This window comes from Mchenga conophoros, linkage group LG12 (genome assembly GCF_057382185.1).
Source record: "Mchenga conophoros isolate Kocher_MC1m ecotype Shallow Benthic linkage group LG12, M_conophoros_male_GT1.1, whole genome shotgun sequence".
Lineage (NCBI taxonomy): Eukaryota > Metazoa > Chordata > Actinopteri > Cichliformes > Cichlidae > Mchenga > Mchenga conophoros.
Window position 1 is genome coordinate 499,465 of NC_140537.1, and position 15,385 is coordinate 514,849.

General features: G+C 42.3%; 1 protein-coding gene and 1 long non-coding RNA gene across 2 annotated transcripts; one reads left to right on the forward strand and one right to left on the reverse strand.

Moving 5' to 3' along the window:
- Window positions 1-5,031: 5,031 nt before the first annotated feature.
- On the forward strand, window positions 5,032-7,176 carry LOC146561820 (uncharacterized). Its single transcript, XM_085293210.1, has 2 exons — window positions 5,032-5,376; window positions 6,267-7,176. Exons 1-2 carry the CDS (start codon window positions 5,117-5,119, stop codon window positions 6,535-6,537), a joined length of 531 nt encoding a protein of 176 aa, XP_085149336.1. The 5' UTR covers window positions 5,032-5,116; the 3' UTR covers window positions 6,538-7,176.
- On the reverse strand, window positions 6,873-8,349 carry LOC146561821 (uncharacterized). The gene is made up of 2 exons (XR_014894561.1): window positions 7,977-8,349; window positions 6,873-7,141 (listed from the first exon to the last, which is right to left on the reverse strand). It is a non-coding gene; the product is annotated as an uncharacterized LOC146561821 (long non-coding RNA).
- Window positions 8,350-15,385: the final 7,036 nt, after the last annotated feature.

Here is a 15,385-nt window from a genome sequence, read left to right on the forward strand (position 1 = left end):
AAGCAGTAACTTTTCCCCCCAGGGATCAATAAAGTATTCTGATTCTGATTTCTATACCTGGGACCAGTGTTCCTTCTGAATGAGTTTTTTCAACTGACATTGTGACATTGTTACTGCACAAAGGAAGTGACTGACAATGTGTAGACCAGCTTCTCTTCTTGCAGAAAATCCTTACACTCTCAAAGTGAGTGAGAGAGTAGTTATAAATGATAACTAAAAGAATAATTTTCATGAGATTCACAGAGGTTGTACAATACCGTATGTTTTCATTTTTCTCAGTACTTTAAAGGGCAGTTTTAAAGTATTTTTTCATTTTCTGATCTGTCAGATTCTGTCAGTTCACTTGTACATTATCTACGTTATCCAGTATGTCTCCAAAAAGCAATAGTGGATTTCAGAAAAGCTGTGTGAGACACTAACAGCAAAAGTATTTTTCTGAGGTATTACTGATGTTTACAAAATATATTTTCTATTTGCACTGGATCCTTGATTCACTTGAAATGTTGTTGCTTTTAAATGAAAATTAGTGTTGCATTAGTGTTGCTCATTCTTTGTGTTTATTCTGCATTTACTTCATTATAAATGTCAGTTACAAGCTTAAATATGAAGTTGAAAAAGTGTAACTGCAACCAGGCTATTGATCAAATAATTGCAATTAATCTTGATAAATTACAGAAAATTGTGAGATTAATTAGTTATTTTTTTTACTCTATTAACAGCACTAATGAAAATAAATATATACTCACGTTAATTAAAAAGTACATTATTGTAAATGCTTTAGGATCGGTTTTTAATTTAGAAATGCATATATTTAATTCACAAGGCTAAAAGGTTTCTTTTGACAGCACATATACAAGGAGGAATATCATTATTATAATATTTCTGACTGATTCAAAATGGAATCGAATCGAGGATTGAATCAAATCGGGACCTTGTGAATCGAAATCGAATTGATTCTGCATAACTAAGGGAGGATTCAGGGTCACCTGATTCAGCCCTAACTACATGCTTTACCAAAAAGGAAAGTTTTAAGCCTAACCTTAAAAGTACCTGTTTCCCGAATCAAAACTGGAAGCTGGTTCCAAAGAAAACTGAAGGCGGTGCCTCCCATTCTACTTTTGAATACTCTAGGAACAACAAGTAATCCTGCAGTGTGAGAGTGAAGTGCCCTAATAGGGTGATATGGTACTATAAGGTCATTAAGATAAGAGAAGGCCTGATTATTTAAGACCTTGTATATGAGGAGCTGTTACGGTCACCGGAACGACCCAAACGCAGGACTCCTTGCCCAAAGGAAGAACAGAGGGTTTTATTGACAAACACCAGGTGAAATGTGCGACAGTGACTCAGTGCTATATACAAGGGATCAGGGCTCCAAGGAATCCACAGGGAAAAGCAGGGGAACACTCTCACTCCTCTTCAGTCTCTTTTGGCATCTCACCAGTCATTCACTCCTCCCTCGCACCAGAATCTCCGTAGGGAACAAGGGCAGGTCCAGTGGTCTGCACACAGGGAAACAAAAGTGTTAACATGGCCCTATCCAACACAGCAGCCCAGGGAGCCCAGGGTACAACAGTTCCTTGGTCTGACAGGTTACTACCGCAGATTTTTTAAGGGAATACGCTTGCCATGCAGAACCTCTGCATGCCCTGACAAGGAAGGATGTGACCTTTCAGTGGGATGACAGGTGTCAGGAGTCCATGGACTTCCTGAAACAGAGCATCGCGACAGCGCCTGTCCTGTCACTCCCAGACATTTCCCGGCCTTTCTTTATCTATACGGACGCATGTGACCTGGGCTTGGAGGTGAGAGAGATCCTCTGGGGTCCAGGGTATAATTGGCCGTTTTTGACTACTTTTGATTTTACCTCTATATTTCACCTTTAAAAACAGTTTATCTTGCCTTCTTTGGTATCATTATTTTCAGCACAACCTCAAATATCTGAAATTTAAGTTAGGCATACTACATTAGCACAATTGATCTAAATTCAGACAAAAAATTCAAAATCTGTGTAGAAAAAAGTAGTATTTTTCACTGTAAAACCCACAAACATGTTTAATGAATCATTTTCATAACTTGAAATGCAAATAGAAATTGTACTTTTCTAAAAATTATGCACAAGTTTTGCAAACAACAAAGTTTTATGGTACTATTTGCCTATAAATGCAGCCAAGGCCTCAGGCGTTTTTTTTATATAATCATTTAAATCTATTTACAAACCAATCAGGAGTTCTGCATCAAATAAGAAGGCACACAAATTATTTGTGCCAGTCCAAAAAAATAGTTTGTGTTCAGTAAAAGACAGAGGAGAACACCACAGGCCTAAACCCTGCAGGTCTGACAGCAGGAGGTGTATCAGTCCTGTTTCCCATGTGGGAACAGCGTTTACACTGGAATCTGCCTTTTATGGCTTTTTTTTTGGAGCAAATGTGACATTCAGCAGTGTAACTGACGCACAGTACAAAATAATAACTAAACAACACACTAACTATACCCTCCAAACACGCTAGATGTCACTAATGTCTCAATTATGAAAACTCGCTCTCTCTCTTTCTTTCGCTCGCCTGCTTTCTCTCGCGGGTGTTGCTCCTAAAATGTCCCCCTCTCCCTAAACAACCAAGTGCCACATGTTGCCATATCATTTTTTGATTGCCTGACATGGTACACTTTAACACCAATAGGGAAGGGGTGTTTTTTCTTTTTCTTTTTACACTTGCAAGTGTTGCGCTCTAAAAGTAGTTATAAAACTTAGATTTTTCCGAATTGTTGGGAAAATCTTTAAAGACTATTCTTATTTAATTGTGTTTTGTTTTTGGACACATTTCTAGTTATTTTAGTAGTTTACTGGCTCCAGGAGGTCAGAGTTCAGATGTGTGATGTCATCAGTAAGCGCAGAAAAAAAAAAAAACAGTGTCTGAGACGTGAGGGAGCGATGTTTTGCTGATGATACGCTATTCTGCCTGTAAACTCCAAACCTGAACTGAGGAGAATAAAGTTGCAAGAAAAAGGAGAATGGAGTCATGTCTCTCTGAGGGTGCAACATAATCTTGGTGTTTCCGCCCGGTTTGGAGTTTATACCGCAAAGAAGGACGAGCTACATGTGACTAGCCTCGCTCACTACCCCCCACCTGAACTCATACCGCAGTGCCATCCCTTCCAGAAAAGGCAGTGAAGGTAAAAGTTTTTCGTCATGTCTAAAGTACAGCAGATGTCTCCTGATTGGGAGCAACTTCCTGAGCAGATAGAGGAAAAGTTACTTACACTGCTAGCACCGGATTTGAATGAGATTTGTGGTGCCCTCAGTTTAGCCGTGGATGAAAGTGAAAAAGACTTACCTCGTAAACTGAGGCGGCGTATTCTCCAGTACTTAGAGGGAGAGGATGTTACTGCACGAGAAGATGAAGGAATGTCTCTGTTGTTGGAATTAGATGACAAACTTAATGAAGTGAAGCAAAAGAGATGCGAAAGTAATGCCCCGTTGTCTCAACAAGTGGTACAAGAGCACCACCCTGTGGCTGAAAATGTGATAGCACCCAGTAATTCAGACGAGCAGAGAGAAAGTGTTTCTCATCTGAATGCTACATGAGTCACCCCTGTCGCCACTCAAAGTGTCCCTTTTGTACACTCACTGTACTGACGGGATCTGAAAATAATGGGACAAATTGGAGAACCAAACCAAAAGGACAAATTAACATACACTAGCTTTGAAAGACAAATCCAGAGGGCATTGAAGAGGGGATATGATGAAGGAGACATTGTTGAAGCCATCATTCAAGCTATAACCCCAGGAACAAAACTGAAAAGCTACCTTGAGAGTAGAGTAGATTTGACTTTGCAAGCTCTCAGGCAAATATTACGGACTCATTACATTGAGAAAGATGCCACAGAGTTGTATCACTCGCTCACACGTGCTGTACAGGAGCCAAAAGAAACTCCAATCCAGTTTTTGATGCGAGCAATGGATTTGAGACAACAACTTGTTCTTGCATCAGAGAGAGTTAAGTCTGGTTTAAAGTACAGTTCGGAGCTCATCCAAAATCAGTTTCTCCAGACAGTACTCACTGGCCTCCATGATGACACCATCCGAGCTGATGTGAAGCTATACCTGCAAAATCCTAAAATCACAGATGAGGTTCTGGAAAAAATGAGTGCGGCATACAGTCTGGAAATGGAAAGAAAGAATAAGCTGTCAGCTGCATCAAGAGCAAAGATTATCAAAGTTGCAGCAGTAAGTGGGGAAGATCAAGAGGTGGAGAAAGAAAGCAGTATGCACACATCAGACAGTAAGAACAAGCAAGGTGGAGCGGTCAAACGAGACACATTAATGGATAAAGTTGATCAAGGCAACAAGGCTATATGTGAGGCTCTGCAGAACCTCACCACTCACATTGCCAGCCTCCAGCAGACCGTTAAGCCTCAGCACATAAGAATGGCCGAACCACCTGACCGGAAATACCAATCACAGCCTAGAAGCACAAACGTTAGACAGTGCCAGCAGTGTCAATCATCCAATACAGGAAACAAATGTGACCACTGTTACAAATGTGGCAGTACGGAACACTGGGCAGCAGGTTGTCATAGGAAAAAGTGCTCAGCTAATTCAAGTAAGATCGAAATCATACTTAACTCTGAAGGGGAGAAGCACCAAACCGACCCATTCAGCCTCAAAGCACCCCTCACTGGTAAACAACAACAAATGGCGAAGCTGGTAGGCAAAAGATGCCAGGTCCGTGGCTTCTTAGGAGGTGTGGACACCACAATATTGTGGGACACCGGCTCACAAGTATCGATAGTGGGGACGAACTGGAGAAAGAAACACCTGCCTGATGCTGAAATGAGGTCAGTGGAAGAGCTGCTCGAAGAGGGAGCTTTACGGTGTGTTCACACCGAACGCGATGGACGCGAATAAAACGCCCCAAACGCCCCTAATTTGACGCGTGTACATTCGCGTCTCAACGCGTGTCCAAGAAAAATCCATCGCGCGTCAAAATATGATATTTTGACGCGCGTGAACCGGAAATGTGGGGAGGAATGTGGGAGGGAGTTGTGCCAGACCGGTATCTTTGCAAGATGGCAGCTATCGAGCTAGCGCTTGAAGAGAGAGTCTCCCTTCTCTATGTACTGTGGAGAGCAGAGCAGCAGCGTAAAAGACGTCCTCGCCGTACCTGGGTCCATCAGGTCCTCCAGAGGCATGAGCAGTTTGGTGAGTTTCACCACTTGCTCCAGGAGCTGCGCCTGGATGACGGCCGATTCCAGCGCTATCACCGTCGGCCAGTTTGAGGACCTGCTTTCCCTCGTCGGTCCCAGCATTGCCCGCCTAGACACCAACTACAGACGCTCAATCCCACCTGCAGAGCGCCTGTCCGTCTGCCTGAGGTTAGTAAAACTATTTAATACGGTAGTCCTTTATTGATATCTGTGCTAATATGCTAATCCATCCAGTTATACACTGCTAACATGGATGTGCTATGCTAACAGTGAATGCTGTCGGTGTTTACTGAAAGAAAACTGTGGTACAGAGACGACTCTTTATAATATTTCTAGTGATACTCAGAAGGTCTCATCAAGTCCCGATTTCATTCGATTTATGCTGTTATCAGTGTTTGAATGATAGCATGGCTGTGGTGTCACATCAATGTATGCGCTCGGTGTTTGCTGATATCAAACTGTAGCATTAGGACCACTGAGTTAACCTTTGTAGTGATACTCACTCCTTTTTATTTAGACCTGGTTTAATTCTGGGATAGTTGAATATTTGTATATAATCCCTGCAGCTGTCAGACTCTATAGCAGGGGTCACAGCCTTTATTAAAACAGAGTTAGATAAAACTGTGAACAGTTTGGTTCATCTCTAGTTACATGGTTCTATCTTGATAAGCTATGTCTTATCACAGATTAATTTTTCAAAAATATTAATGATTTAAGCAAGGAAAGGGCTACATGTCAACATACAACTCTTTATTTCTATTAATGTCTTACTTCATTCCTACCTGATTGACATGTTTAGGAATTATGAGTGATTGGCTCACTGTAGTTGTGAAAGTTGCTACCAATCAAATTATGATATGTTAAAGTTAAAACAAAACACAACTGTTTTAGATATTATCTAATATACATTTTGTAATTATCCTTATAATTACAAAAGGTTTTATGTAAGATTCATGTTTTGTGATTTAAATCTGACATCACAAAAGTATTTTGGAATTTGAATGATGTATTTTGTAACTGCAGTACACATAATACTGATTTTGAACAATTTTGTCCAGGTTCCTTGTCACCGGGGACTCCTTCAGGACCATCGCGTTCAGTTTCAGAGTCGGTGTGTCCACGGTGAGCCAGATCACCCCCCAGGCAGCGACGTCCATCTGGGACTGTCTAGTGGACGACTTCATGGCTGTGCCTTCACCTGGAGACTGGCGGTCCATCACAGAGGGATTCCAGGAGCGCTGGAACTTTCCTCTGTGCTGTGCAGCTCTGGATGGGAAGCACATCCAGACAAAGGCACCCCATATATCATATAGGAGACACACACATTGATATACACTAAATATTCATTTCATTTCTTTTTTGTGGTGCCCAAATTGATGCACCTGCTTGATTTTGTTTAAACAATTATTGCACACTTTCTGTAAATCCAGTAAACTTCTTTTCACTTCTCAAATATCACTGTGTGTGTCTCCTGTATGATATTTAACTGACATTTTTTATTGTAACAACCAACGATTTATACAGGAAAATAATGTCTATTAACAAGGTTGCCCAAACTTCTGCATCCCACTGTATCAGTATATTTTGTCATTAGTATAATATGAAATAAATTCTACATGTGTCAAGTCGTGTGCCAACATTTGCTGTGTAGTAGAACTGAGACATTAGTCATTATAAACATTTATTTGAAATAATATTAAAAGTCTCAAACAGAAAAACATTAAACATAAATATATAAAATATAAGAATTTACAGAGAGACAGGAATAAAAAGGACCAGCTGCTCTCCAGAGCAGGAACAAGGCTGAGGAGGAAATGCTCCATTGGAGACTGGTGTGGCCTCTTCAGGGACTCCAGGATGGCCAGCTCCACCGCCGATGGACCGTCCTGGGACCCGTCCCTCATCTGCCTCGGAGCCGTCCTCCTCTGTGGGCCTGTAAAACAGCACAAAACACAAAGAAATGAGAAGGCTGCTACTACATTTTAATTTCAACATTGAAAAAAAAAAAAAACAATAACAGGATATAATCAGATTGGTTGTAGATATTTAGTAAAGGTGATCACAAGGGAATCCCACCGACTAAAAAGGTATCAGTGCTTGCTGTACATATCTGTGGGTGCAGCAGCAGGAGCTCAGGGACTGGGGATGCTCTGCTGCAGAATCAGTTGGTTCTATCAATACAGTATTAAATGTTAACAGGTTGGATATAATAATCGTAGAGTAGACAGTGGTCCCTCATTTATTGCAGGGGTTCTCAGAATAACTAGCCCCTGGTCACAGTTCTCACAATTGATTCTCAAAGTGCAAACCTTTGTAGATTGCAAAACGTAAAAGGTATTATTATGCCGCGGTTTGTCTTCATCTGCCCGCCACTTTCGTGCGCCTTTTTCCCTCACGGTGCAGGTGTCTATTTCCGAATGAGGCTCATAGTTATGGGTGTTTTTGTGCTGTTTTTTCTATTGGACGTGATGGTTATCAAAACCAAACGTGATAAATTTGGCAAGCGCAGGAGATTTGTCAATCAGGCTGCAGAATGCAATGCTGTACTGTGCAATAAAAAATCAGCGAAAAAGCAAAGCAGTGACAGATGAACAGCGGGACCACTGTGTGCTGTTTATTAATAAACAATAAAATATATTCCTAAATGATAACATGCATAAAAGCAGAACGGTATTTGTACGTCAGTGGGAAAATAGCGGTGGCTTGCTAGCTTTTGTGCGGCTTCCCGGGTCAGTGAAAACTTTCAAAAGAGAAATGAATGAACTTACCAGGTTGCCCGATCTCTTCACATATCTTCCTCCAAGCTCGGTCCTTTTTATTCCTGTCTCGGTACTGAAAGCAGCTGGTGTTGTACAGCTCCGAGTTGTTTGCTACCGCATTGATTAGCCTTCCCCTCCATTGAAGTATGAAAGGCTTTGGCTGGATCTGCCCCTTTGACCTAGGTAACAGCCACGTCACCAGGCTCCTGATTGGTTGTCGCGGCGCGATTTGACGCTGGAGTTCAGATTTTTCCAACTCGAGCGGTAGACGCGAAACGCGCGTATGCACAAAATGCAACACAAAAACTCACGCGCGTGGTTTTATTCGCGAGTCAAACGCGCCAGACGCGCTACACTGACGCGCGTTTCACGCGTTTTGGCGTTTTCGCAATCGCGCGTCATCGCGCCTTTCCATTGACTTTACATGTAAACCTGACGCTCTATTCGCGTCCATCGCGTTCGGTGTGAACACACCGTTAGAGCTCTCAGCTGCTAATGGGACCAGTATTCCATATGAAGGATGGATAGAGACTGAGTTCAGCCTGTCCCAAAAATGCTGTTGCTGGGATGACCAACAGGCTCGTCCAAGTTCCAATCCTAGTCGCCAGTGGTGACATTGAATGCCCCATCATCGGCTTTAATGTGATAGAAGAATTAGCTTTGAGAAATGACACCAGCAAAGACTGTATCCCCCCAGGGCATATGCTGGACAGATTGTGCTCAGCATTCGAGGTGGGGCGCAAAACTGCAAGAGCTGTCCTGTCTGTCCTAAAGAAACAAACGCCTGACAGCCATCCCCACATAGCCCGAGTAGGAAGGCGACCTGTGACCATCCCGAAGCGTAACATGATGACAGTGCAATGTGGTTGGCTAAATAAGATTGTGTTGAGTGGGTCACATGCAGTGTTGGAGCCGAACTGTGAGACACCATGGCCAGCAGGCCTAGTTGTTAGAGAACAGTGTTAGATTATTCTGTTATTATATGTTACCTTATATATGTAATCAAAGTAGTTGAATTAGAATACTGCTGTAGATCACATTATACCCTTTAATATAGAGTGTGTGAGCTGTATGTAGTTTAGTTCTCATTATACTTTTGAGTTAACAGAACATATTCACATATTAGCTCATTAGATAAATCGTTAGCTTCATAGCATAATTGCCTAAGTCATTTGACTAAGTCAATGACTTAGGCACTTATGCTATGAAGCTAACGAAATGTGCATCACTCTGTATCCTTGATCTGCTGGGAATGTGTTACACTGTTTTCTTGACATGCTTAATTGTTGAATCATGAAGAGAAGGTTGTAAGCAGGAGACTCTGTGTCTAAAGACAGGGAGATAGATAGACCACATTCCACACCCCCACCTTACAGAAAGCAGAGAAACAACTGCCGAGGTCATAACTTAGGCGCTGTAACAGAGAAAGAATGTGATGTTTTGGCTTTTACGACTAGCTGGGGGCCACTAGAGAGTATAAAAAGCTGAGCAACCCGTCACCATTTTGAGACATGCTGTCGAACCTCTGCAAGCATCTCTCCCGTCCGGACGTTGTAATGCTCTGACTGTTGAATTGTATGAAAATAAATGATTGTTGATTGAGCATTTATACACCGAGTATTGTCCTTCCTTCAGCCCAAAGATTCAAAGAATTGGGAGATTTCAACAACTTGGTGCCGTGACCCGGATCTTTGGTGTGCTGAGGAAGTGCAGATTTGGCTTTTTGGTGAGATCGTGGGGCAAGGTGAACAGAAGGCCGGCCTAAAACAGAAAGGTAAGCACAGCCTGTTGTATTATAAATACCAAATGTGCATATTGGGCTTTCCAAATTAATCTGTTCACTGAGTTACATGTATTTTCACAGTAAATTTGTCGGTGTCTGGTTTTTGGCGCAAGATACTAACAACATAAGTTGAGGCTGAATTCCAGTGTGTTAAATAAACTGCTTCTACCGAGATACTAATAACATACTACGTTGGACTAGTTGCAGTAAACTGCTTCTACCGAGATACTAATAACATACTACGTTGGACTAGTTGCAGCCACTTTACCTTCCACATTTAATTTTGTCTAATACTGGCTTCTGTAGCAATAATACGTTAGAATTTCTTCTGAAGACACGGCCATTAGTTCAGTACATTGAAGTCGAGGTTTTGAAGTTGTTTATGGTGTCGGTAAAGTCCTGGCTCTTGCCGGCTATGAAATAGAAGTTGATTTAAGGAAAAGCAGATGCTGGCTCACGGTGCAGTTGAACGCTGGCAACGCGAGAGCGAAACACGTCCGTAGGTTTGGTTTATGATACGGCCGTGTTCCGGTGGTACGGCCGTGGAGTGCAGTAGTGGGTGGTGCTAGTTTTAGTACATTGGATAGAGGTTTGACGGTGGTTTGTGGTGTCAGTCGAGTCTCAAGGGCTGCGGTCATAAAACAAAGTAAAATTTTACTTGCCAAGAAGTACATAGAGCAAAACCTGGTTTATGATGTCAGGTATAACTTCGGGGATGCAAGCATCACTTTTATGATGCGACTTTGCCCCGTTGTGGCGGTCATAAGCGCAGAGAAAGGGGTATTTTGGTCTATGGTGCAGTGTGCTTTAAGAAGATCTAACAGTTGAGCTCAGAAGTTTCTGTGTAATCTTCCACTGATGAGGAACGCTCTCTGTGTGTCTCACTGATGGTGTAACGCGCTGTGTGTGTAAGGCGCGCTCTGGCTATGTGTGAGGCGCGCGCTGAGTGTGTTTCTGTGTGTGAAGTGTGAACACAGTGACAGTGACGGTTGATGTGTTTGATTAGGAGGACATTAGAGCAAAGACACATTCTAGGATCAAAGGTTGATGCCTAGTGTACCTGTGGAAATAATTTTGCCCTAGGAGTGGCGACCCTCCTGTTCGTGGACGCGCGGCCAGGACCGGCGGCGTCCGGATGCCGAGGTGGTGACTTGGGGAGGTGAGGGCCCCCGCATAGCTACGGAAATAACACTGGGACCGCAGCGTAACCGCGGGTTCACATTTATTCCGGACTAGAACAAGACACATTTTGCGAACAAAGGTTGAGTCTAGATTAGTAAAGAAATAAAAAGGTTAAATTCCTCGTTTCAGTGGTTGAAATTGTTGTGTGCCTGTCCCCTGACGAGTGTGAAATTAAAATAAAGAGGGAATTTGGAGCCACATAGAGATAGACGGGCATAATTGGGTGTATTACTCTGTGGTGTAATAAAAATAAAAAGGAGAGATAGTAAGAGGTGTGCAGTGGAGAATTATGGAGGAGTAGAGAGAGGAATGTGTTGGGAGACTGGCGTGCAGTTTACGCTGTCAAGGTAGGCGTGTTGCCTGCTTATCGGTTTAAAAGTGATGAAAATGAAATTAAATAAATCTCTTAGTGTGTTAATACAGGAAGCTGCGGACCTGGACCAACTGCCCCCACAAGCACAGCGGCCGAAGCAAAATTATAGGTAATGGGAACCACACCCAGCACGAATCAGCAGCTGTGAAACAGACAGCAGCAAGGAGAGAATTAGAGGAGAAATTAAGAGAAGTTTTAACACATAAAATTGGGGCCAACGGACTTGTGGAGGTTGGGAAGGCGTCTGGAGCATCACAACAAAAAGGTGAAACAAGCAGAGAAATCTGAGAGAAAGGCTCCTTTTAAGGTAACGCCTAGTTTGAGAAAAAGATTAAATTAACCTGCCTGCCTACAAATGCACATACACGCAATGAAGAAACAGCTTACACTCATGAACACGTGAAGATTTTCCAGCAAGGCTAAAGCAGCGAAACTTAACATACATCTGTTGTTAAAGGATAAATACATTACTGACAAATAAACTCTCTGGGTTGCAGGACAACAATTTAACTTCAAAGAAAAAGCCACTGGTCTGACCAACTAGTGAAGATATGACAAATTTAGGGGTTAAAAGATTCAAATTGTGACATGTTTTCTGCTGATTGATTGATACAAGTGATTACTGAATGAAAGAAAATTTCCTTTTGGGCTTTTAAACATGATCTTAAGAATTTTAACAGGTGCATGTTGTCCTGTCAACTTGGTGGGTTAGGAGTTGATTATATCGGGAGAGAAAAAACAAAAAAAAGGGGGAGAGAAGGCTGACACAGGGCCTGGCCCCGTTGTCTCCCCTCTGAATAACACAGCCAACACAACATCATTTTCCTGTTCGTTTGTTTTTGTTTTTGTTTTTTGTTTGTTTTTGTTTTGTTTTGTTTCTGTTTTTTCTATACATATTTAATTACAGGCTGCTTTGCCGGCCCTGAAAGCCGAGGCTGACTGGACTCCTGCTCTCCCCCATACGTGACACTGACCAAATGCTGCAACAGCTGGACCCACAACAACGACCTGAGAATGTCAACAGACCTGCAGGAATGTGATCTCATGCAGCCGAGACGGAGAGCACTAAACCTAAGGCCCGTTTCACTACACGGGGGAAAATTCCCAGACTGCGTCAGCTGACAGAGCTCAGCTGTGACGAGACGCCCGCCAAGCCCGAATGAAAAGTAAGGCCGAGCGAAAGAATGCTGACCTTGATAACTTTGCATTCACACTGTGCAGGACAGTGATGGACCAACACGGATGATCGGGCGGCAAAAAGGGCGTGACCGAGACAGGAGGAGTAACTGAGGACAGAAGGCACCTCAGAATGGACAAAAAACACAGAAGAAGATGCAGGTTTCACCTGCGGTGAACATCGACACTGGAGAAAGGACTGCCCCAATTGGGGTCAGAACCAGGACAGACTGAACTTTGAGCAGCAGCAGCAGCAATGGTCGCAAACGAACTGAAAAGGAGGGGGGCAGGACCCCAGGGCATGCTTCAGGCCGTGGTTTACCCAGAACACCAGAACAGGAAAGTGATGAACACAAACACACACACAAACACACACACAAACACACACACACACACACACATTGGAATGCTGATTCACTGAGAAGTGATGCACACACATACACATGCACACGCTTGTGCAATGAAGAGTGATCCACACGCACACACACACACGCGCTGATGCAATGAAGAATGCTTTGCTTATGCTGATATGCAAAATGCTGCACACAAACATCCCAATGCATAATTTTTATGAGGAGCCATTGATTACCATTGATTACTTAGAATGTGTTATATGTCACCTAGAAGGCATTTATGTAGAGTTAATAAGGTCTAAAACGGTTTGGTTATGAAAACAATGTCTGTGCGTGATGTCTGTTTATGGCTCAAGGCCTTGACTGAATTCCTTGCTGTGCTTCACACAGCCCTGATGAGGAACAGTGGCACAGAGTGAAAAATGATGAATTAATAGTGTAAGTTTAGGTTGGAGTACGGCATTTTCTGTAATTGAGATTTGATTCAAGGAGGAACAAAAGGTGTTACGGCACCTGAGGTTCTCATTCCCACACAATATTGTCCCGGCAGGAAGCAAAATGTTCCTGTGAATTTCTGGTTGATTGTTTGGTTTTGCTTAGCGCTAGCTTGATTTTATCAGTGCGCTTTGGCTTGTGCTCTTTCTCGTAAGCGAGAGAGGATAGTTTTATGCTTGGACATGTCTGCAACGGGCCCTAGTTTATGTTATTGTTATTAGTGTTTTGTTGGTTACGTCTGTTTTCGTTTTTGTTACAGTGCACGGGAGAAAAAACATCTGAGAGGTGTGATCCACCGGTGGTGATATGGTGATATTTTGTGAGTTCATGATTTAACAATCAGCTCTTTAAACCAGGCCTGAAAGATTGAAATTTAAAGCGCTATGAAATATTCTTACAAAAACAGTTGCAAAGTGTGCTTCTCCATGATTGTAATTGGCTTGGGAGAAATTCACTTATAGGGAACACTGAGAAGTTCTGAGTCTAAAAGGATTGCACCGAGTCAATCCGGCCCAAAAAACAACAAGGAATTGTTTTCCTTTAAAATGATGACGTCATCTTGCTGGTGATGGAGGCTCGAATAGGTTGCGCGGGAGACTCCATTATCAGCAACATCTGGTATGAATGTGTATGGAGGTATGCATGTGAATGGACTGTGATGGACTGACGACTAAAAGTTTTGACTGACTTGATACTGAGACAATGACTGCACTCACTTTAGGATTAGTAAATGCCAATAAACAATTCATAAACAATTCACCCAGCCGACAAGAGAAGGGTGGATGCTTCGCTTTGTTTTGTTTTGTTTTTTCAGGAGCAGGAGGATAAGAGAGACTGGAGGAGGAGACTCTAGCTTCACATAAGTATGAACTGCAGACTTAACACTGTGGTTGCTGATTTTGAGTTACTGATGTTTGCATTAAGAAAACTGTGCTATATTAGCTGTGTTTTGATTAAGGTATCATGTTATATTATTGGGAATGCCAAATGCTACAGTGGAGAAGACTTTTGATACCACTCATGACTGGAATATGTTATTATTAACCATAGCAGGCCACTGTAAAAAGTCAATTAAATTTTATAGAGGAAAATCGCCAAAACCTTAACAATACCTATGAATGGCTTGCCACATTCAGAATAGAGATATGCACTAACAAACATTGGTCCACGTGATTTAGGTTCTCATTTGAAATAGTAAGTTATTAGATGTAGAATATAATTGACAGGGACATTTGATAGGATGTGGTACTGCAAAAGAACAAGAGCAAAGTAAATAAAGAAAATATTGTGTTTAGTTTGGATAAATTCAAATTAAAATGTACCATTACACTCAGAGGATCAATATGGAATAAAACATATGCAAAATTTGTAGGAAGTACATGACTGATAACTGTTCTGTCCTGAGCGTTTGTTTCTAGAGCACCCACTTGACCACACCAACAGTTTCTCGCCACCGAGGAGGGGTACTTGCAAAAAGAATAAAATAAAAATCTGAGTTTAACAAAACATTTTAAATGTAAATATCAAGCTTACCTTTCTTTTTCCATGAAATGTGCTTGTGGGCACGCCAGCCATTTTGAAAAGGTGGGCAAAACAATTGGCAAGGCCACACCCCCACACATGTGATATAATTTTAAAGGTACTGTTGCCCTCTCTAAGAAACATCAGGACTTAGAGGAGTGGCAAGTAGAGTATGCGAGCTACAAGCAAAAACTAAAATGTGTACTACAGTGTGCAAAAATGAAATACTGGGTCATCAGGGGGTCATGAGGGACATTTATAAAACTAAAAGTCCCACTAACCTTAAAGTGCACTTGAAAAGCTCACACAAGAAGGTTAACCTAGCTTACCTAGAAGACCTCATCAGGGGGAGCACACTCCCCCTCCTTGAAGAGCTCACCCACTCAACCCGCATCCCCAGAAAACAGCTAACCCCAGATAAGGCAGCGTGATGTATCCCGAGACAACAGGACTGGGACATCTAAATAAAGGTGTGAAACAATCGCCTTCAAAAGGTTATCAATTCACTTCAACCAAAATTAGGACCACTCGGTGC

What these genes read in the sequence shown, in the direction of transcription:
- LOC146561820 (XM_085293210.1), top strand. Translation starts at nt 5,117, where the DNA reads ATGTACTGTGGAGAGCAGAGCAGCAGCGTAAAAGACGTCCTCGCCGTA. An exon ending in CGCCTGTCCGTCTGCCTGAG is followed by an intron (nt 5,377 to 6,266) that starts GTTAGTAAAACT and finishes AATTTTGTCCAG; the next exon opens with GTTCCTTGTCACCGGGGACT.